The 22,193-nt window shown below is 40.9% G+C and overlaps 1 protein-coding gene across 1 annotated transcript; it reads right to left on the bottom strand.

Annotated features, from left to right (window-relative positions):
* Positions 1-793: 793 nt before the first annotated feature.
* On the bottom strand, positions 794-14,428 carry ell2 (elongation factor for RNA polymerase II 2). Its single transcript, XM_037678581.1, has 12 exons — positions 14,255-14,428; positions 11,609-11,656; positions 11,005-11,129; positions 10,734-10,897; positions 6,629-6,888; positions 6,127-6,251; positions 5,488-5,560; positions 4,747-5,404; positions 3,237-3,300; positions 2,962-3,133; positions 2,584-2,628; positions 794-1,828 (listed from the first exon to the last, which is right to left on the bottom strand). The coding sequence occupies exons 1-12, from the start codon at positions 14,426-14,428 to the stop codon at positions 1,712-1,714; spliced, it is 2,025 nt and encodes a 674-aa protein (XP_037534509.1). The 3' UTR covers positions 794-1,711.
* Between the last annotated feature and the right edge of the window lie 7,765 nt (positions 14,429-22,193).

The raw sequence follows: 22,193 nt of genomic DNA, 5'->3' as shown, positions 1-22,193 counted from the left end.
ACATACAAGTTCTGATTTTCTGTCCAAAACAAAAGCAAATAAAAAATAAAAAACAGGGTAGAGGTTCTTATTGGGCTACATGAACAGCCAGTCTACTGCAGAGACTGATGTATCGACAGCAAGCCACAAAATATTACAGAAAACTGAGAATATCATGTAAAGTCTCCACTTTGTGGGAGAAGAGTGTGGATATGTTCTCCAGAACAGGTCAGACTCTTAAGATTTTAAGTTGGAACTTTTGGAGAGGCTGGTCTTTGTGAGAGGAGTCGGCACCACAGCTCCTCTTCGTACCTCCAAATGTAAGGCGGCTCTCTGCGTCTCCTCAGAGTGACTTGAGTTAGTGTCCACGTCTTCTTTCACAAACTTTCCTCCATGGAAGCAGTACCACAAAAGGCATTTCATATTTGGCAAACATCCTGACAAGTTCGTAAACATTTTTTTTCTTCCCTTGTTGAAATAAAGAACAAAGCAGAAGCCATCCATCAATCCATGAAAAACAAAAAGTATCTTCCTTGTGGAAGTCAAACTATAATCGGATACATCACAGAACCCATGGGTCCTTTGGTGGATGTGAAGATGGCTTCTTCTTCTATTTTTTAATAAACTGAAACAGGCTCATAACGAAGGAGAGAAGGTTCTTCTTCACAGAACCGCTGTGAAAATCTTGGATCCGTTGCCTCTCTTCTACGAGGATCAGGTTCTGTCTCTGCAGCAGCCAGGTGGATCCGGGTCCTGGCTGCCTGAACACCATAGCAGCTTTTTATCCTTGTTTTTCTAACTTTTTCTCCTTTCACTCAACCATACACACACATAATTTGTAACACTCCTTTCTCCACCATTACGACATCCACTTACACACGCACACACACACACGCACACACACAGTTTCCAGGCAGTTGCAGTTCCTTTGCATAGTGTGTGTGGACTCTTGGGGCGGGTCCAGCTCTGTTTTTTCTGAATGTAAATGCCATAAGGCATTAAGAAGTTTACACACATTTTGGTGCAAGGAATAGGAGCACCCTCCCCCCACAGGTGACATCTTCCTGTACTTCTACCCCGACCTCGTCGCCCCCTTGTGGCCGTTACAAGTAAACGCCCCACACCCCGTGCACACGCTCTGCTGCTTCTCCAGAGGTTTCTCCTCAGGGTCTCGTTTCCCGACTCTTCACGAAGGTTTTTCCAGTAAAGTTGTGTTTGAAAGAGAGGACACGAGCCAGCGGGGACATCTGGAGAAGTTGTGTGCAAAATGGCTTCACAAATTCAACACGTAAGGCCTGTGGTAATTTATGTTGCATTGTTCAAGAAAAAAAAAGGATAAATCAAAAACAACATAACACCTAACTCTTCTTTTCACTATGAATCTCAAAATAAATAGATCTCCCTCTTTTTGTGCCTTTTTTTGCTTAAATACAAGTTAATATTTTTCTCTGATGCTCAAAAATACTTTTCTCTGAAGTGTCCTTCACAAGTTAGAGTTGAAGTTTTCACACATCCAGTGGCATCAAATTCCACAGGAGCGAGTTTATGGGGGAGGGGAAAAGAAAAAAGGGGCAATAAAGTCAGAGATTTTCAACATTTCAGGCCGTAAACAAGCCTGTGGAATCAAAACCAAAAGGAAGGGAATGAAAGATGACAAGAAAGTGTTTAAAAGGCTATAAATGAAGAGATGTTAATAAATACGATCTGATCAATACTGCTCAGTGAAGGCTGCTCAGCACCAGGCTTGGGCTCGGCGCTGGTCAAAGTCGGCTATCAGACGCTTGATGTGGGCTAGTTTGTTGTGCAGGTACTCGCAGCGCTGTTTCTCCTCATGGTAGCTGGGGTTGAGCTGAAAAGAAAACAATCCAGAAAATCGAGCTCAACGATGACATTCCCACAACGTAACACTCGGGCACAACTAAAGTCTGAACAGAGCTGAGCCTGATGCAGATTTTAATCACTTTTTGAAGAGTAAACTTTGCCTGTAGCAAAGAGATGAAAGCTTGAGCATGCTAGTGTCATGTCATTTTTGACTCAACAGATTTAAATAAAAAAAAGAATATGGAACAACTGTTTAACAAAATAACTGAAAATCCCAGCCCTCCGCCTCCACCTTTCTCTGTGTTCATCAAGTTTCAGCTCATTTCATCAAGCTGCTCTACAACAGAGCTCTGAATTATTCCATCAGACCCGTCCACCAGCAGGACAAAGGACGAGGAAACCAGCTCTGATCCCTTTGTCCTGCTGGTTCCATCAAACACACACAGCTCAGCTTTTTAAGCTCATTAGGGTCAGATCGACTCAACGATTATTCATTATTTTTATGTGAATTATGCTCGTCTACTTGTGTAGTAGTCGCTGCACCAAATGTTGAGATTTAGACTCAGTTTAAGGTCAGTTCTCATTCGTTTGCAAATTTAGACTTTTTATTTGGTTCAAATTAAAGCTGATTTAAAGAATTAAGTTGCACGGTGAGGATCAGAGGGATGCCAGCAACTGAGTCTATGTATGCTGCCGACTACAGGATTACACAGCCCAATATATATAGATTATTAAATAATTACCCTCTGGGATTAATAAAGTATTTTTGAATTGAATACTCACTTGTTTCATCTTTTTATATTCTTTCAAGACTTCTTCTTGTACTTTCTGTAGAGGAAACAAAATGTTAAGACCAATTAAAGTTAGAAATAAATGAATACTGTACATAAACAGGCTGTGTGCAGATTTAGGTTGAGAGGTTGTTGACTTAAATTTGGTTATTGAAAACGAAGAATAAAAAAAACTACATTCTGCCTCATGTAGCATCATACTTTTATCAGGAGTGTACTACTTACCTTCCTAACCTGAACTATTTTGCAGAAGTGGATGAGGTAAGCAAAGATCACAAGTCTTAAACTCACTAAATGTCTTATCTTTTATTACGCATCACTGTCAACACCTCCTGTGTTTGAAAAACTTGTTATTAAATAAGTCCTTGACCTGGTGCTCCTTGGTACCGGGTGTCAGCTTACGACACTGGGCATCAAGCTGGGTAAAGCGGCGGGTGATGCTCTCTACGTGGGCGTGCAACTGGCGATACTCATCGTACTCTGCGTTGAAGTCATCTTTGTAGTTTTGTCTCTGGTCCAGAGACACGAGCGGTGAGTACTTCCTGCAACCAAAATTAAATATGATTCATATTTTGAGAACACAATTTAAAAAAGGCCAACATCTTTACAAAACAACAAAAAGTGTTGAGAAGAAAAAAAGCTTACATTACATAGTCTGGCATCTCAAGTTTAGATGAGGATTCAGTAGACTGGACCGACTTCTCTTTGTCTAAAGAAACAAAATGAAGTCATGAACACTGGTGTCCAAAACAAACACTCGCGTGTAAACTCTTAACATCAGTGTAAATATAAACAACAACAAAAAACTACATTTCTTTTAAAATTTGTTTGCTATAGTGGAATTTTAGCACATCAAAATAAACGTCTGTCCGTCCATTAATGAAATGTAGCCACAACAGTTAAACTAAATATCATCAAATTGACCTTCACAGCTAAAGAAGGGTCTGCATACAAGGGAGAACTAGAACAAACTCCAGACTGCTCCTTTAAATAAAAAAAAAACATTTTTCTTTTGGCTCACTAGGCTGGTTGACTTACACAAAGGACATTAAATAAATAAATAAATCGACTGAAACCTTCTTAGAGGATGCCTGTAGGAGCCATCACTGTGGAAATCATTCGGTTAAGTACAACGTTTTAGTTGTTCAATATACAAGACGAGAACACAGACACATGTATACTGTATTTTATGTGTATGCTGGTAAAATAAAGCTGTTCTACTCAGTATATGACCATTAGGGGGCAGGAACCATTCAAACACAGGTTTAGAGCTTTAGGATCATTTTCAACATGTAGTTTCCTGCTCAGCCTGCCACCATTAAGCCACCAGTTAGACCAGGACTATTAAACCCAATTGTTCAGGGGCCACAGTTACTGAAAGCCAAGAGCTCAGGGGCCGGACATCCAGTAGTTATTGTCATTATGTTTGTTTTATGGTTTAAAATCGAGTTTTATTTAAAATTAATCCATTGGTGGGTTGAACTGAGCTCACCCACTAGCCTGATTTGTCCCCCGGGCCATCAGTTGAATAGTTGAGTTACACCGTTTTAAAGAACTTGCAGCGTGCCCCCTAGATTATTGGCCTTGGCAGGGCACTTGGCAGATGGGGTTGGGGTGGAGGGGGCTAGCGGAGCGCTACGTTACTAATGCTAGGTCAAAGACACTTCTCCTGTGGCTTCAATCTCTGCTCCATGTCGGAAAGTAGCCAAACTTTGTTTTTTGTGGGGGTGGTGTATTTGGTAGGCAGGGGCCCTACACTAACAAGTTGAAAGGATGCAAAGCAGCCCCTGCTGTGGTGGAGCAGGGCGTACTTTGATCAACAAATCAATTATCCTCTCATCTTTGTATGCACCGAGGCCAGGCCTACAGCCCCATTAAACCCCCACTGAAGCTGGAACCACAGCACACACAGCTTTTAGCTCTTCATGCGCTTCACTCTGACAAAATACAGAAACTTAAATAAAGATGCTTCCAAGGGTTGAAAAAGTGCACTTATTTTAAATGTGATCAGTTCTGTCCAACCATTGCTAAACATATTTAAAGCTAATTTGCTAAGGATTCTTCAAGAATCACTGGACTCTCCAGTAGTCTATCTGTCAGAGTTTACGTTCAGTGTAGCTTAGCTGTACAAACAATCATCGATACGGAGCCATACCTTGACCTTTGTGAGAATTTTTGTCAATGGATTCTTGAAAGTCTTGCTCAGCACTGCGTTTCTTTTTAACCCTGTGGTTTTCCTGGGCCTGCTCTGCTACAACAGGAGCACTAAATCTGTCTCCATGCGTTTGCTTCCCTTTATCCTTCTCTCGATCTTTGTGCTTCTTGGATTTCTTCTTAAACTTTTTATTCGTACTGCTAGACAAGGGAGGGCTAGTGATGACAGTGGAGGTAACTGTGAGAGAGGTGCAAGGAGGGGGGCTGGGGGAGGCGGCTGCTCTGGGGACAGGATGCTGACAGTGGTCCTGCAGGGTCCTATCGGAAGGAAGGGGGCCAGGTGAAGGGTCTCTGCAGGAGGAACTCTGGTCTGTGGGCAGGTCCTGGGTGCCGCAGCCTTCAGGGGTGCAGGGTGAGTTGGAGTTGGAGGCTGGGCTGGGTTGCTGACGAGATGGAGGGTGGGAAGAGATGGGCAGATGGGAGGGAGGGCCCGAAGTAACACTTGGGGGTATAGACGAGTGTTTTAAGCTGGGGCTGCCCTCGTCCTCCCGCCGGTTGGAGGAGCAGGAAGACGCAGCAGACCCCCGACTGCTAAGGTGAGAGATGCGGGCTTTCTTGGGAGCCAAAGGATCAATGAAGTCGAAGTCTTGCTGCCGTTTCTGTATCAAAAACAAAACAAATTACATCAAGAACCTCAGAACTTAGTAGGCGTGTTTATTACTATGTCCTTTTGTCCATCTACCTGAGGTGATGTGGGAAAACCGTCTTTAGGAGAACTGCTTGACAAGACTTTCTCAGTAGAAAGACCTAGTTTACTGTCAAAAAAAGGAGAGAGCGAGTACAACAGTCTTTATACATTTGTTTATAAGAACTATATGAAATATACTGGTAATCATCTGAGAGTTCAGGTTTGTTGTAAACTCACTCACCTAGCACAAAGCTCATATTATTAATCAGTAGATGAAAATCATTTGACTGGGGAGGTTTCATACAAGACAATACAAGACAATGTATGACATTGTGTCATTAACGCTGATGGATAAAACGGCATAATCTAGATACCTACTTTAGCTCTCAGCTAATAAAACCAAATGCAGGATAGAAGCTAAGTGTTTCGTTTGATGCATCATTTTTAAAACTTAATTCATCAGCATCTACATTGTCTTTCGTTTCTTTTTTTGGGGGATAATCGCACTTACGTGAAGACTTAAATTCGTGTTTCAGTACGTTACTACAAGCCTTAGTGAGTCTTTGTGTTGGCTGTCTGAGGCACATTTTCGTTGACTGTAATGCTTCAATACCAGCCTGGGAGCCTGTTCTGTTGTAATTTCAGAACTGTCCAAACAAAAATGTAAAAAAGCCTTTCAGGCCGTCTCTGTACCGAGCTAAGATCCGGTCAGCCTGGGTCTTCTCGTCTTCAGAATAGCCGGGCCAGTCTCGCTGGACGTCACGATATATAAAGTCCTTCAATGAGTAGGTGTTGTCTTTGGGATTCAGGTTTGCCACCTGTTGAGCAGAGACAACTGAAGCTCAGCTACAGCAGACTGAAACCTGTACAGCACACAGAAACCTCAGATTTCCTGTGCCTGCCATCTGTGCAGGCAAATTATGTTAAACAATTTAGTGATTTGTTTCCAGTCAATGAAGTCCTCCTACAGTGGACATAATGTCTTTAGGCATATGTGCACGCTTCAGTCACATGCTTAACAAGGGGGAAAAGATCTCCAAAATCAAGTTAAATACTCAAAACCTCCTTAAGGAACAAAACTAAGAGGCCAAGGATCTGGATATTAGTTTCAGCAGAAGTAAAAAGGATTTTCTGTGTAGCTTTGGGACATTCAAAAGTAGCGCATCATACAATGGTCTCAAAAAAAGATAGTTACTTGTTGCAGGGTGGTCCCCAGTGAGTTCCTATCCTTCTGGTTGATGCCGTCCCGCTGCAAACGGCCGAGCACCTCCAGCTTTTTGTAAGACTTCAGCGCCAGCAGGTGGACAATGCGGTCCCGGAGGGACTTCTGAGAGACGGGGTTACTGGAAAGGCACTTGCGTATCGTGTTGGCTGGGTTGATGGGTGTGGAGCGTTTGCGCTCTGGGACTACATCTGGGGCTGACAGTGCAGGCTTACGAGTATGTACTTGCTTTCCTAAAAACAAGAAAGGAAGGGACATTTTAGCCAAAATATTATTAATGCAAATGTTTTGGAATCAAAGAAACTGAATTAGATGATAGAACAGAAAAGTGTTGCAGTTAAGATGCTGCTCTCCTTTCTGGGCACTTCAACATTTCATTATACAGGTCCTTCTCAAAAAATTAGCATATTGTGATAAAGGTCATTATTTTCCATAATGTAATGGTAAAAATGAAACTTTCATATATTTCAGATTCATTGCACACCAACTGAAATATTTCAGGTCTTTAATTGTTTTAATACTGATGATTATGGCATACAGCTCATGAAAACCCAAAATGCCTGTCCCAAAAAATTAGCATATCATGAAAAGGTTCTCTAAACAAGCTATTAACTTAACCATCTGAATCAACGACGTAACTCTAAACACCTGCAAAAGATTCCTGAGGCTTTTAAAAACTCCCAGCCTTGTTCATTACTCAAAACCGCAATCATGGGTAAGACTGCCGACCTGACTGCTGTCCAGAAGGCCATCATTGACACCCTCAAGCAAGAGGGTAAGACACAGAAAGAAATTGCTGAACCAATAGGCTGTTCCCAGAGTGCTGCATCAAGGCACCTCAGTGGGAAGTCTGTGGGAAGGGAAAAGTGTGGCAGAAAACGCTGCACAACGAGAAGAGGTGACCGGACCCTGAGGAGGATTGTGGAGAAGGGCCGATTCCAGACCTTGGGGGACCTGCGGAAGCAGTGGACTGAGTCTGGAGTAGAAACATCCAGAGCCACCGTGCACAGGCGTGTGCAGGAAATGGGCTACAGGTGCCGCATTCCCCAGGTCAAGCCACTTTTGAATCAGAAACAGCGTCAGAAGCGCCTGACCTGGGCTACAGAGAAGCAGCACTGGACTGTTGCTCAGTGGTCCAAAGTACTTTTTTCGGATGAAAGCAAATTTTGCATGTCATTCGGAAATCAAGGTGCCAGAGTCTGGAGGAAGACTGGGGAGAAGGAAATGCCAAAATGCCAGAAGTCCAGTGTGAAGCACCCACAGTCAGTGATGGTCTGGGGTGTCATGTCAGCTGCTGGTGTTGGTCCACTGTGTTTTATCAAGGGCAGGGTCAATGCAGCTAGCTATCAGGAGATTTTGGAGCACTTCATGCTTCCATCTGCTGAAAAGCTTTATGGAGATGAAGATTTCATTTTTCAGCACGACCTGGCACCTGCTCACAGTGCCAAAACCACTGGTAAATGGTTTACTGACCATGGTATTACTGTGCTCAATTGGCCTGCCAACTCTCCTGACCTGAACCCCATAGAGAACCTGTGGGATATTGTGAAGAGAAAGTTGAGAGACACAAGACCCAACACTCTGGATGAGCTTAAGGCCGCTATCGAAGCATCCTGGGCCTCCATAACACCTCAGCAGTGCCACAGGCTGATTGCCTCCATGCCACGCCGCATTGAAGCAGTCATTCATGCAAAAGGATTCCCGACCAAGTATTGAGTGCATAACTGAACATGATTATTTGAAGGTTGGCATTTTTTGTATTAAAAACACTTCTTTACGCATTTTATATTCTGTATGTATTTTATATTCTTTATGTATTTTATATTCTTTATTCCTGTTGATCTTTGTTCTTACTGTAAAGTGTCCTTGGGTGTCATGAAAGGCGCTTTTTTTTTTAAATAAAATGATTATTATTATTATATTATTACTTGTTTTTCATTGGAGGGATGAAATATGCTAATTTTTTGGGACGGGCATTTTGGGTTTTCATGAGCTGTATGCCATAATCATCAGTATTAAAACAATTAAAGACCTGAAATATTTCAGTTGGTGTGCAAGGAATCTGAAATATATGAAAGTTTCATTTTTATCATTACATTATGGAAAATAATGACCTTTATCACAATATGCTAATTTTTTGAGAAGGACCTGTACTACTTCACTTATGAAATTCTAAAGTGTTATAAAAGATTAAGGTAAGAGAGAAAAAAGAAAACGCCTCCTCTCCTTAATCAGGGTAGCATGTAAACTTTTTTATTCTTCATGCTTTCCATGTAGATGTGGAGTTTTAATCATTTCCACCATCAAATGCAGCTGAAGGTTTTCATTTGTTATTAGATAAAGTTTGCATGTCAGGAATAAGTTTCAAATCACTAAAATGATTCATGAACACCATTAATGGCCGTCTTGTCATTAGTAAGTTCTAACTTTGAACCAGCTGCAATGAGTTCCTCACCCTCCTCTTTTCTCGGCAGCTTCTCTCGTTTCCCAGTTTCTATCTGAACTGGTTTCTGTTCGAGCTTGTTTATGCAAATCTATCCCTAGATCGATGTTAAAGGGATGCCTTTACTACAAGTTCATGAATTTCTCCCCAGAGTTTGCAGCACTGAACACTGATCATTCTACCACACCTTGAGTGCCTTCTGGGCTTGATTCTGCTCCAACAGATAAAGTTGGAAAGAAATTATCCATTTAAACTATAGCCTTTTTTATTAACTGTGTTAGAAAATCAGGTGAAATAAAGTTCAAACATTTAGTTTTAGTCAGACCTTATAAAAAGACTGGGGGAAAAAGTACTTTTTAGCAAGTAATCCATGAGTGTAACCCATGAGCATTACATGACATCATGGGACAGGGGATGGTGACTCCCACACAATCTGCATCCTCATGCAACACAGTAATCCAAATAAAATTCAAAGTTTGGAAACGCTGAGGAGTTGTACCAGGAAGGAGCTCAATACAAGCAGCGGTTTATTTGAGTTTTTTATTTTTTTAAACATGACCTTTGTTTATTTTAATTCTACATTGATCAATATTTGTTCTGAAATACAGTAAATGTGCAAAAACAAAACAATCAAACCGAAACAGACAAAATGTACAGGATGAAATGAGACGCAGTAATCCATGATGAATCCAGATTCGCTGCTTTCAAACCTCGTTCTTAAAGCTTCCAGATGTTCTGTTTTATCAACATTAAATTTCTCAGACTCAGGTGTATAGACGGAGGCAGCGGTGATGTGAATATTAATAAATAGTGTCATTTCCTAAGTCCACTCAAATAGCATAAAACCACTGAAATGTAAAATCCATCACTTATTTTAGGTGTAAAATAAATTACTAAAAGGTCAAACCCTTAAACTGACGAAGATCATGGTATCTCAAGTCACTGTGACATGTAATGATTAAGACACTTCAACTGAAAACATGTTTGAAATATAGTGCCCCTTTTATGCCATCTAAATTAAAACAAATAGTTTCTGTGAAAAAGTTAAACATAAATATTTCTTGGGTAGTTTTGTAAAACCATTTGAGTGAAAAAAACATAAAATCAGATGTACAAAAATTGCATCACTTGGTCCTTTAGTTGGCAGAAAAATGTCCAGGTGGTGCCTAACAACCCAACATTTCCCCCAATACACTTGTTCTCATTGGAAGTTTTTGTTTTTTGACATTTTAATTTGCAGTAACATACCACCACTCGCCTCCAAAGATGACATGAATTAGAAAGGAAGGAAAAACAGTTATTTAGATTAGTTCCTGCGAAAGTTATGCAATCCTATGTAAATTCAACAAAGTCTTAATTTGTAGCAAAAAGCGTCAACACAAGCAGAGTTTAGTGCTTGTACTGAGACACTTGGCCCTTTGGGACCATTTGGCAGGCTATAAGTAAATAAGAGAAATTCATTCATTTGCCAAATTTTGCACTCAGGCTTCTTTTTGGGGAAAAAATTAAAATAAAAAGTGATAAAGCAGTTGATAATGAGACTGAACAGAGTGGGGAGAGTTGTTAAACGTTAAAATCTTGGTGGCAGGTGGGAAAACGGATTGTTGATAAGCCAGACTTTAGTTGGGGCCTCACCTCTGTATTGGCCCCCAGGCTTGATGACTTTGGTCCCGCGTTCACGTGTGTCCTCCACAGCCTGGGTCATACGTTCCCGGGTCACCTGGTAAGAGTCGTTGGTGGCGCACACTGTGACCTTGTCCTGTACAGTCGCCAACAACGCCAGGTGTGAGGCCCCTGAGCTGGAGACAAAGACGGGCCACGGCAGAGAAACACGAGGCAGAGGGGGATTACCTTCCAGCAACGTGCAGTAAGACAGCAACAGTTGATTCAGCTGAACCGTGATTACCTCGACACATACTGATGGATGCACTCAAAGCTTCCCTGAGGGTTGTCCTTGCCCACGTTAGACAGATAGAAGTCAAAATTGTGGAAGGTATCGGGGGAGGAGTCAGTCTTGGGAATTTTAATGCGCTGCAAAAGAATGAGCCATAAACAGAATCGCTACATAAACTCATAACAAATCACCTAACTTGTGTTTTCAATAATTAAAAAAAGGAAGACATACATTTTGGTAGAAAATAATACCAAATAAACTGCAGTATAATGAGCAAGTATTGGTGATATCATTAAGTGGAAACTGAGGAAAGTAGTGCTTTAACTTGGTAAAATTATTCAATGCTTTTACTCATTTTAAAGACATTTATTTCAGACATACATCCGCTCATTCTTGCACATGATGCGTTTCATGTTGCAGACAGACTATACTCAAAATCTTACTGGGCTCCGGAGAAACTTAATAATGAACAGTTTCATTAGAATTGGCCATCATCAAGTAAGGAAGCATCGAAAAAGAAAAACTGTAATATTAAAAAAGGTAAAGTGTGAAAATCTAACATCTCACAATACAAGTTCACATAATTGACACTAATCTTGAAATATAAAGAACTCACTCCTTGGAGTCCCTTGAATTGTATTGTAGGCCGTAAAGGAGGTCCATTCTGAAAATTAGGAAACGGAACACAAAGTAAATAAAAAAAGAAAGAAGCAGGTAAAGATGAGAGGTGGATGGGTGATATTACATTTAGGTTGTGAGGTTACTTGTACAGTAATTTTTATCCAAGTAGACTTTTTTTGAACAGTGAAAAACATCTCAATATACATTAGTTCAGCAGACACTCTAAACAGAGTATTTATGAAGCATTTTTTGTTGTGTAGGTGGCAGCGTCTCCTTGAAATAAAACTGAAAACCACAAATTTGCAGTGGCTCCTGTGTGAGCAGTACATCCTAAGTTTGGACTGGAAAACACAAAACTCCCAGTTTTTCACATAGGCTGAACAAAGAGAAGCCAGTTGGCTCGACTCGTGAAGCGCAGCATTTACGGTTTCTGTACAGCACTGAATGCTGGAGCATGAAGTCAGCTTGCGCTTGAGAGAATTGATTTTAAGACAAAACTAATTTTGTTGCAGGACTGAGAGAAATGTGTCCCGGTTGTGAAGGCTCAAGTGATTCAAGATCACACCGCACTCCCTCCCCCACTCCCTCACACAGTTCTGATCACATTTCACATCACCACAGGACGACAAAGATAGCCAGCGTCCACAGTTCGACGACTGGTTCAGCTGCAGCGCACATTACTGAGGGGAAGAGAAACAAAAAGCAGGCACTTTTGGCTGCTCAGTCAGCAAGAGATGGCAGGCTGCCTGCCGTTCAGTGCAGTGAACGGACTAACACGTCCAATAAGGCTGTAGCACGGGTCAGTACAAAAGAATTTTTTTCCTGCTTAGTGAAAAAGCAGACTCTACCAGCTGTCAAACTTAATGGAAATATCCATTTATGATATCAGCCGTTACAAGAGCAGGTGGCAGCTTGGTGCTCCATCACGCAGGCGTAAATTTTATTTGTTTTTCACTCATTTTCAGGTGAGAGATTTAAGCAAAGTTTATTGTGTGTTCATAAATTACAATATACTGTAAGAAAGCTGACAGCGTTAGTCCCTTTTGTTGTAGTTTAAGTTGATTAGCTGCGGCGGCCATCTCCAATTGGATTGACTTGAAATCCGTCTAGTGGTTCACAAGATGTTCTGCTAACAGACAAACAGGGTTACTGCCAAAGTTTTAGGCGAACGTGTCGGGCGATGTGTGGTGCTCAGAGTATGTATTACTCTCAGCTACTACCACACCACATCTGACCTCAATACGTGTAAACTTAATAGAGTTATAGCCAGTTTTGTGTCAGCAAATGCCCTTTCGCTATGATGACCATATTGAATTGGATTCACTCCAGTAGGCAACGGCAAAATTTTAAACAAAACCTTGACGCCATTAGTTGATGCTCAGGGTAGGTGTTGGGGATGACAGTCAGCTACTCCCATGCCTTGTTTAGCTCCGTATCTGAAAAACTAATTGAGTTATAGCCATTTTTTGTGATTTTAAGCTCAGGCACCAACTGAGCACTTCATCCTGCAGACCCATCAGTCCTGAATGGACACCTACGCGTAGTCCCCACATTATTTAAGTGCAATGTTGGCGGCTCGAAGGGTTTAAGGTCGGGTAACTTGGCTACAGACGTCTGCAACTCAAGACTGCCGAAGTTTCTCTAGATTAGTTCACCTGCGTTAACCTGAACAGGTTACATCACCTAAACAGTTCTGGACTAACAAGTTATTTATAGTTTCTAATACATAATCAGCTGGCAATGCTTGTAAATCAGCTGGTTGTGCCACAAACATAATGGGTTTACTGAGGGCATCATATGTGGCACAGAGAAGAGGGATCCTTTTTAATTTATTTTAATAAACTGAGTAAATTCTTTCACTCTCGGCTGGAACATGTACTTTTACAATGCGCAATACAACAAACCAGTTGGTCGTGTATAATCGTATGGCTGCTGTGGGGGTCAGTTTGATGGAAACTTGTTTTAATAACCGGGTTAAAGAGCTATAAAAGGCCTGAGTGCCGCAGCAGCCCCGTATCCCTGCCAGGTGTTCGGTTTTCCTTCAGCCATATGGTAACACGACCAGACACCGACATCAAGCTGGAGACGACGCTTCCCTTCAAATTCACTTTGTTAAAGAAACATACGTCCACCCCATCCCTGACTCATAAACTTAATCGAAATAAAAGTTGAACTTGACTTAAAAGCTTTAAAAACTCGACACTTAATGAACGTTGCCACGGCACGAGCGTATTCTAACGATTTAAAACTGCCATTTTCCTTATTTGGGTAAGAATCTTCGTTAACCTGGCAAGAGGGGAAACTACTGACCGTTGAGAAGCTAACGCTAGTCGCTCGGCGGCGTCTGTAACTTAACCAAGTTTTTACAAAACAATAAACGCGTGTCAGCTCGTCAAACCCGGTTCGAACGTGAGACCAAGTGCTCGGTTACCGTATCCGAACGACTCACCGAGTGAAACAAGTTAAAATAGGTTGGAAAAACTGGGCCAAAAAAAAAAAAAAAAAAAGTCGCTCTGTCAACAGCTTAGCGTTAGCATTAGCTGTGCGTGGCAGTTTGGGCTTCCTAGCTGAGTCAAGCGGTGTCAGCGCGAGACTCCCGCTTACGAAGAAACGTACACTTTAATAGAAACGTTTCACTCACCGCGCTGTTTTGGTAATTTTCTACAGCCCTCAGCGCCGTCTCGGTCAATTTGACGTGCAGCACGGTGACTCTTTCGGCGCTTTGTTGGCCACAATTTAATCCGTAGCTCCCATCCTCGGAGAGAGCCGCCATCTTTACCAGCCCTCCACCATCGTCCCTCTGCAGCCGGAGCATTTAGCTGCACGGGCTCCCTGCGCGCGCTCGGCTCCTGGGAGGGATCACTGCTGCTGCCCACACGCGCTCGCTGCTGGATTGGTCCTAACTTGCTGCTGCTGCTTTTAATTCTCTTTTCCTTACAGGCTGTCATACGTTTTGGTTCTGTCCCGTGAATCAATAGGTTAATCGATCTTATTGAACGTGTTTGGTCATTGTAAACGTTGTGGCTTTATTTTTTTTTTTAATTTGCTGCTCGCTTCCAGAAAACGCATGCTTGGCCTTACTTTACATCCATTATGGGATACAGTAAAACACTCCTGTCTGGTAGTTCCCTTTTTCTTTTAGCTCATAAAGTTCACAAGTTTTCTTTCCAGCAACACGCGCACACACAGAGCAGAGTTTTGCTGACACGGTCAAACTAATTGCAGCCTGCTGAAAAAGTCAGAGGTAGCTGTTGTGGTGCAGCAGAGAAACTTTCTGTCAAACCATAACTCTTTTAAAACATGCACCTTTGACTGATTCATGGCTTGGCATTTCTTAAAGGAATGCATATCGCCCGCCTCCTTTCTTGCCAGAGTTGTATTGTTTAGCATAATTTTAATGGGATCAGTGGTTCTCAAATTGGGGTCCCCAGACCCCCGGGGGTCTGCAGCGCAAGCCTGGGGGTCCACAGTTTATTTATTTATTTATTTTTACAAGCACATTCAACAAAACTGCTCAGGGGGCCACAGTTTCTGAAAGCCAACAGCTCTACAATGATCATTGAATCATAAATGCAATAAATAAAATCCCCCACCCCCCAATTTTTTTTTTTTTATGAAGTGGGCCGGATTGAAGTAACCAGCGGCCGGAAATCGCCCACGGGCCGCCAGTTCAATAGCCCCGATATAGATGTTTAACAACCTGTTAAAATGCAGGAAATTGCATATACTTTATTCAACATTTTCTGGGGGAGGGGGGACCCCAGAACCCCACCCCCCCTTGCTCACTATTTGCATTCTGGCATCCATCAGTTTACAAATGAAGCCCTGTGACTTGGTCTGACTACTGCTGTTCTGATTCTCTTCAGTTTTATGTAAAGAGTTTTCTGTAATAATTTGGAGAATACATTTATTGTGTGAATAGGTAAAGTTTTAGTGTTTTTTTTTTTTTTTTTTGGATGCCGTTAATTTTCTCAAAACTGTATTTTTTGGAAGTTGAAATAAGTTTTTGTTAATTAAATGTGTTTAATTAACGTTTTAAAGTATAAAAATTGCATTAATACTATTAAAGAACAGGTCTTAAGTATTTATGTTACAGAAATATTTCCATTGCATTAAAGAGACAAACTGAAGAAAATTATTTATTAAACTTGAGGGTTATGAGGGGTCCCTGAGACCTTTTCTCCCCTGTAAGGGATCCCTAAACCCCAAAAGTCTGACAACCCCTGCCTTAGATGTCATGCTCAGAGGAAGTGTTGTGGATGACCCTAAGCTACCACCGCATCAAATTTGAGCTCAATGTCTGTTATAACAGCTGCTTTATTGCCATTTTTTGTGTTGTATAATGTCAATTAACTGTGGTGGCCATCTTAAATCAGGTTTAACCCAAAAGGCCAGTGAGTTGTAGAAGTACACTCAAAGATTATTTCCTGAAAGTCTCATTAACATTCACCCAGTTGTTCCTGAGATATTTTGCTAACAGACTAACTGCACTGACATGCCAATGTTTCATGCTCGCTAAAGTTTTAAACAAAGGTTTCACACATCGAGTAGCGCTTGGAGTATGTGGATAACCCTCAGTAACTACCACACTAAAAATTTTGCTCAGTATCTGTGAAATTTGTTGAATTACGGTGTAACCTTTTGTTTTTTTTTTGTGTTTTCTCAGGTCAGACAATAGTAGGGGCTATCTCAAATGGAACTGATCCAAAAAATATTCAGTTGTCGAGGCACACCCAGTGAGTATTTCCTGAACGTTTTAATAAACTCCATCCAATCATAAGATAATTTGCTAACAGACAGAGTTGATTTCAAATATAGTTACCAGCATTAGCAAAATGCTGAACAAAGGTCTTGCCGAAGCTGTTGGTGCTCTAAATATGTGCTGTGAATGACTCTAAGCTACTACCATTCCAAACTTAAGCTCATTATCTGTAAAACTGACAAAACAATAGCCTCTTAAAGTCAGTTGGCTGTGGCAGCCATCTTGAATCTGATTTATGATCAATTAGTTGTAGATATATCTAATTATTACCTTCTTCACAGACATGGACAAAAACATCATCCACCTTTTGTTGCCAGCGATAGTCATTCAAATTTATCAGCTGAGCTCCCTCATTGAAGTAATAAAAACTTGTGTTGTTAATATTTTCAAACTGCATTTAGAGCCGTAATGTGGAATCTGTAGGGTATTTTAATCACTCGTCATTTAACGTGACATCTACAATGGAGCCATGCATTCTTCCTGTCAGCTGGACTATCTAGCAGTGTCAGTCCCCTTCACGTGGTGATTAGTGGTGTAGGCCTGGGCAGGGTGGGGAAAGGCTTGTGTGAATCCAGCAGATTACCGTAGCTCTTCACCCCACCCATTCCCCTGACTCGTCACACAGTTGCACGTACGCAGGCCATACGTTTAAAACTCCGCAGTTCATTGATCAAATTAAGAAGTGGCTGTTTTCAACACGAGTGCGTGAACACATTGTGAAAAGTGATGATCACCGCCTGCGTGTTTACCTGCAGACAATGCTGGCTTAACTGTGTTTAGTTTACATTCCTGCGCTCTCCTTCGTTGAACCCGTGCACGTTTAAGAACTTACTCGGCTGCATTCAGTTTGACAGCTCGCCGGCTGTGCAAACAATAAAGTTAAACCTTTGGGTGGATATGACTCACTGATTTTTAAACTTCTCTGTTTACGGAAGCCGTGAAGGTGTCGGCCCGATGGAAGCTCGGGAGTATCGTGAAATTACGCTCCCCTTTGTTTCAAGACAAGAGTTGCAACACACAAAGTTCGCTGCTTCTTCTTTCAGCGATGAGGATGGAGGGGAGAGAAGGTTTGAAAAATGTTGTGCCGTCCCTCTTTTTGATTAACCGTTCCCAAACACCACAAATATTCAGGATTCAAACTTTGGTTCCTGCTTCAGAGCTTATCCGGGGTACATGTTTTGGTGATGAAAACGTCATTAACAATCAGTGATAAAGATGTGTTTGCTTTGTTTCATAGGGCTAATGCCTGGAGAGGCAGTTTTACTTCATTTGTGATGTTTAACACAAACAAAAACACCTTCTAAAATCTCTTCCTGGCCCAGTTTTTATATGCCCGTTGAAAGCAGGACATATTATGGTATAACCTTTGTATCATGCAGCATCACTAGAGGGACTGTCATGTACACAAATCAAAGTTAAATGTTGCACAAGGTCTTTGCTTGTCTTGTTGTAGCTCGTTGGTACTCTTGTTATCTTTATCATAAACACTTGTAGTTTTTTAAATTATCACATAAGAAAAGGCTGGAGAACAGTGGTACATGCAGTGCAGTAGTCCCTCGCTACTTCACTGTTCGTTTTTCGCGGACTCGCTCTATGGCGGTTTGTTTAAGTACAGGATTGTACATAGTATTTTTTTTTTTTAAAGCACTGCCATTTTGTAGTTTTCTTTCATTAAGCCTTCACTGTTTTGCCAGTCTAAACAACTACATTACCCAGAAGCCATCAGTTCACTTTCCAGAAGTCAGCACTGCTTCCAACTGCTGCTTGCTGCAAACCGAGGGAAAGTTTTGCAACCAAAGTCAGAAGTAACGATACTGAGCTCACAGGACTGGCAGGAAACCAACATTTTTCAGTCAGGTCATCTGGACAGTTTCTTTTTTTGTGCTGAAACATTTCGCCTTCGATCCAGAAGGCTTCATCAGTCGAGGAAACGCACAACAAAACTGATTCTTCCCCCAACAAACCAGTTATGTTGGTGCTAAGATGGTCTCTTTGGTACGTCCCTCCTCCATTGCTGGCCCTCTTCCTTGTTGACAGTCGTGTCAAACTGGTTGAAAAAAGTCAGTTTGACACGACTGTCAACAAGGAAGAGGGCCAGCAATGAAGGAGGGGGTGTGACAAAGAGACCATCTTAGCACCAACATAACTGGTTTGTTCCACTTTGGAGTAAGCTTTTGGGGGAAGAATCAGTTTTGTTGTGCGTTTCCTTGACTGATGAAGCCTTCTGGATCAAAGGCAAAACGTTTCAGCACAAAAAAAGAAACTGTCCAGATGACCTGATTGAAAAATGTTGGATTATATACCTGGATTATTGAGCATGGACTTTGTTGACTGGCAGGAAAGTATCAAATAATCCTGAAGATGAACTCATCCTTCAAATTGTATCTTCACTGCTGAGTAGCTGGACTGCAGTTGATCTGGACTCAGTGTGACCCGGATCCTGGGACCTGCAGGGGACAGACGCCTGTGGGGTTCAGCCTGGTTCTGGTCACACGGTGCTGGTCTGGACCAGGCCAGAGGTGGTGGATTAAACCCTGGGCAGCCTTGCTCTTGGAGCATCAGCGGTGGGCTTCAGTGCTGCACCAGGACTTTATTTCATCTATCGGGTCGGACGGAACCGAGCCACTCCTGTTCTGCAGAGCCCTTGTAAGTAAAATTTTGTAGCTCCTGTACATATAAGTACTGTTTTTAAAATGATTAGGTTTAAGAGTTTAGTGGACTGATTGTGGGCTTCGTTGCTGCAGGACAGCTCTGCAGAAACAAACCAAGTCAGACTAGAACAGAGTTGGACCAGAACCAGAGCTGTTGTTCTGCAGCGCCAGTACGTAAAATTTAGTAACATATGTTGTTAAAATGACATAGGTTAAAGAGTTTAGAACATTCCAAGAGTGTGAAAAGGGTTTCTAAATCATAAAGTTCATTGTACTTGAACTTGAACTTGAACTACTGTATCCCTATGGATAGTTCAGATTTTTGGGTGATTCTGTGGGAACATTTTGAACAATTAAAGGGATAGTCTGGTCATTGCTGACATGATGCTCTTTCAAAATGTTATCGGTAGTTATCAGTGACATCAGTCATAGATCGACGAGTTTGAAGAAATGAGCAAAAGTCGGTCCAGTTTACGTTCATATCTATCCAAACAAGGGCCCATTGTTTAGCAAGCGTAATAACAACTCTTTTTTTAAATCAACATATTGATGTGAAAGAACATTACGTTAACTAATATTAAACCTTTTCACTTTTGCATAGCGTCATTAGTTTGTCTCTGTTTTCTCAGCTGAACAGCAGCCTTGTTATTATGCAAATGCACGTGTGTGCTGAGCAAAGAGCGTGCATGTCCTGACGCCGCTGAATGTATCGGTGCTCTGACTAAACATTTGACTTATAACGTGCTGATCAGGCAGCCTCTACCCCTTTGGTCTTGGTCCACACTGGGCGAGCCATTAGCTGGTCAGTCTGGTAACAGCTTCACTGTTTTACTGGGGTTTTTTATTTGTTAATTTATTTGGATCCCCATTAGCCATTGCTGTAACAATAGCCACTCTTCCTGGGGTCCACATCCTTAAAAAAAAAAAACATTTATTACAAATACAGTTACACACACTTAAGATAACATTAGTAACATAGCATAATATGATAACTAATTCATAAATGTATAATTATAACACTTTATTTAATAAAAATATGTAGCAGGGCTCTTTTAAAAGCTCTAGCAGTTGTTGCATTTAACACAGATGAAGAAAGAGCGTTCCATGTTTTCATTCCTCTAAAAATAACGGTCTTTTGTCCAGCATTCCTGATGCATGGTGGAAGAGTAAAACAACCTTTAAAGCATGCCTTGTATTAAAACTGTGTAAAGTTTGGCTAAATATTATCTTATCTTATCTTAGATACCACAATTTTTCTAAAAAAACCCCCATAAAAGGTCAATTTCAACCTTATTTTTAACCAAAGGTAAACGTAATGCTTTGTGCATGCTGATTATATTTCTATATATTGAACAATTCAGTGCAAGATGAGCTGCTCTATTTTAGACTAATTGGAGTTTGGTTAATTGTTTTTCTGAAGCACTGGACCACACCATTGGACAATACTGAAAGTGACACAAGACAACTGTGTTAATAATTTGAGGAATTAGTTTTAATGGTGCATAATGTATCTTTTTATAACTAATTGTCTTTCCATCACTGCAACAGTTCAATCTGCCAAGATCACTCCAATCTGCTGTCACACAGTAGCACAGTAAGGTCAGTCAAAAAGCCATGTACGACAGGTAAGATAATAACTGTTGATAGTCTTTCCACTGAGCCCTTTTTAAACAAAAAGGAAATGTGACTTTATGGACCTCTTCATTTGTTCAGTTAGCTGATTACACCAATAAAAGCAAAGTAATCTGATGAAAGCTCCAGAAATCTAAAATTTTCTCCATAAATATGAAAACAAATAAAAGTTTTCTTACATTCATTTTTTTTTTTTTTTTTTTGTAGCTTGAACTTTCTGCTGGAGTTTATGTTGCTTCTGGAAATCTGTTCCTTTCCCACCACATGACAAGAATGAACCAATAATCTTTGAGCGGCTTTGCATTTTAGCATCAGAAGCGACGCCAGCAAGGATCAAACCAGCAGAATGAATTAAACCTGAATGAATAAAATGACAACAAAAAAAGAGCAGAATGTCACTTAAGCACCAAATAATTTGCAACAACTAAACAAATCTAATGACTTGAATTAAATAAACAAGTTACATATTGACAAATCATGCCTCGCTGTTTATAATCCAACTAATGAGGCCGATTAGTTTTTCTGCTTCTGGGAAGGATTTTAACTGTTCAGTGAGGATTTTGAACAACAGGAAAACAAATTTCAATTTCTTTTGACCTTTTTTAAACTAAATAATTTGAAATAAAACGGGATGGATGCAGAGTTCTCAAAAATCTCTTGTAAATGAGTCCTTGAGGCTCGAATGAAAGTAAAAGGAACTTTACTTATGCAACTCATATTTTACATCAATTTAATCTCAGTCTGCTTCAGATTAAGCACATAAAAGCAAAGTTAGGAGCTGTTTTTCGTGCATATGTTTAGATAAGTCGTTTTCCAAGAACATGAAATGAAACCTGTTGCAGCAGCATGTTATTTAAGACAATAAAACCAAAGTATTAGCCTCGACTGCACACCTTTTTAAACTTTTACAGCCCAAAGAGTGACAACAGAAGAGTGTGCCGTATGAGCAAGAAGACTTAGAAGACATGGATAAACATGAGTTTTTCTGGAGAAAATGATTGCTTTTCCCCAGAGGCTTAGCTGATGAAGAATACTTTTCAATATGATAAGAAACTTTCTTAACTCCCCCAAAGTGTTTCTAAAGAAGCAAAGAAAACAGCAGTTCAGTCAGGTATGCTGCCTGACTTGATTTCCAAAAGTTGGAGGTACTTTTAAGAGAACGGTAAAGTAGCACAACGCCTCCACTGGAAAACAAGTATATATCTCTGAAAATGCTCTGCAGATTTGTGCAACACGGTTGTCTTCTGTAGGAGGATTGAGTTGCATGGGGTTACTTAAAATGTATGAAACTGGCTTTGAATATGGAAAAATATGAAAACAAGAGTAAATAAATGGTGTGTTCCCAGATGTTCATTTTCTCAAGGATTAAAAACCTGGTTTTCAAAATTATAAATCACTTTAAAAACCACATACATTAACCTTAATGTCACCTTTTGGTTCATCTGCGTTAAGCTTTGAGCTTTAGCCGTCACTGTTTTGTTTTTGTAGTTACCTGAGAGCCAGAGGCGCCCGTCACTCACACAGCTGTGCCTCAG

The sequence above is a fragment of the Nematolebias whitei genome, chromosome 7, assembly GCF_014905685.2.
Source record: "Nematolebias whitei isolate Nwh7 chromosome 7, NemWhi1, whole genome shotgun sequence".
Taxonomy (NCBI): Eukaryota; Metazoa; Chordata; class Actinopteri; order Cyprinodontiformes; family Rivulidae; genus Nematolebias; species Nematolebias whitei.
The sequence above is the reverse complement of the archived record's forward strand: the minus strand, read 5'-3'. Positions and strand labels throughout refer to the sequence as shown.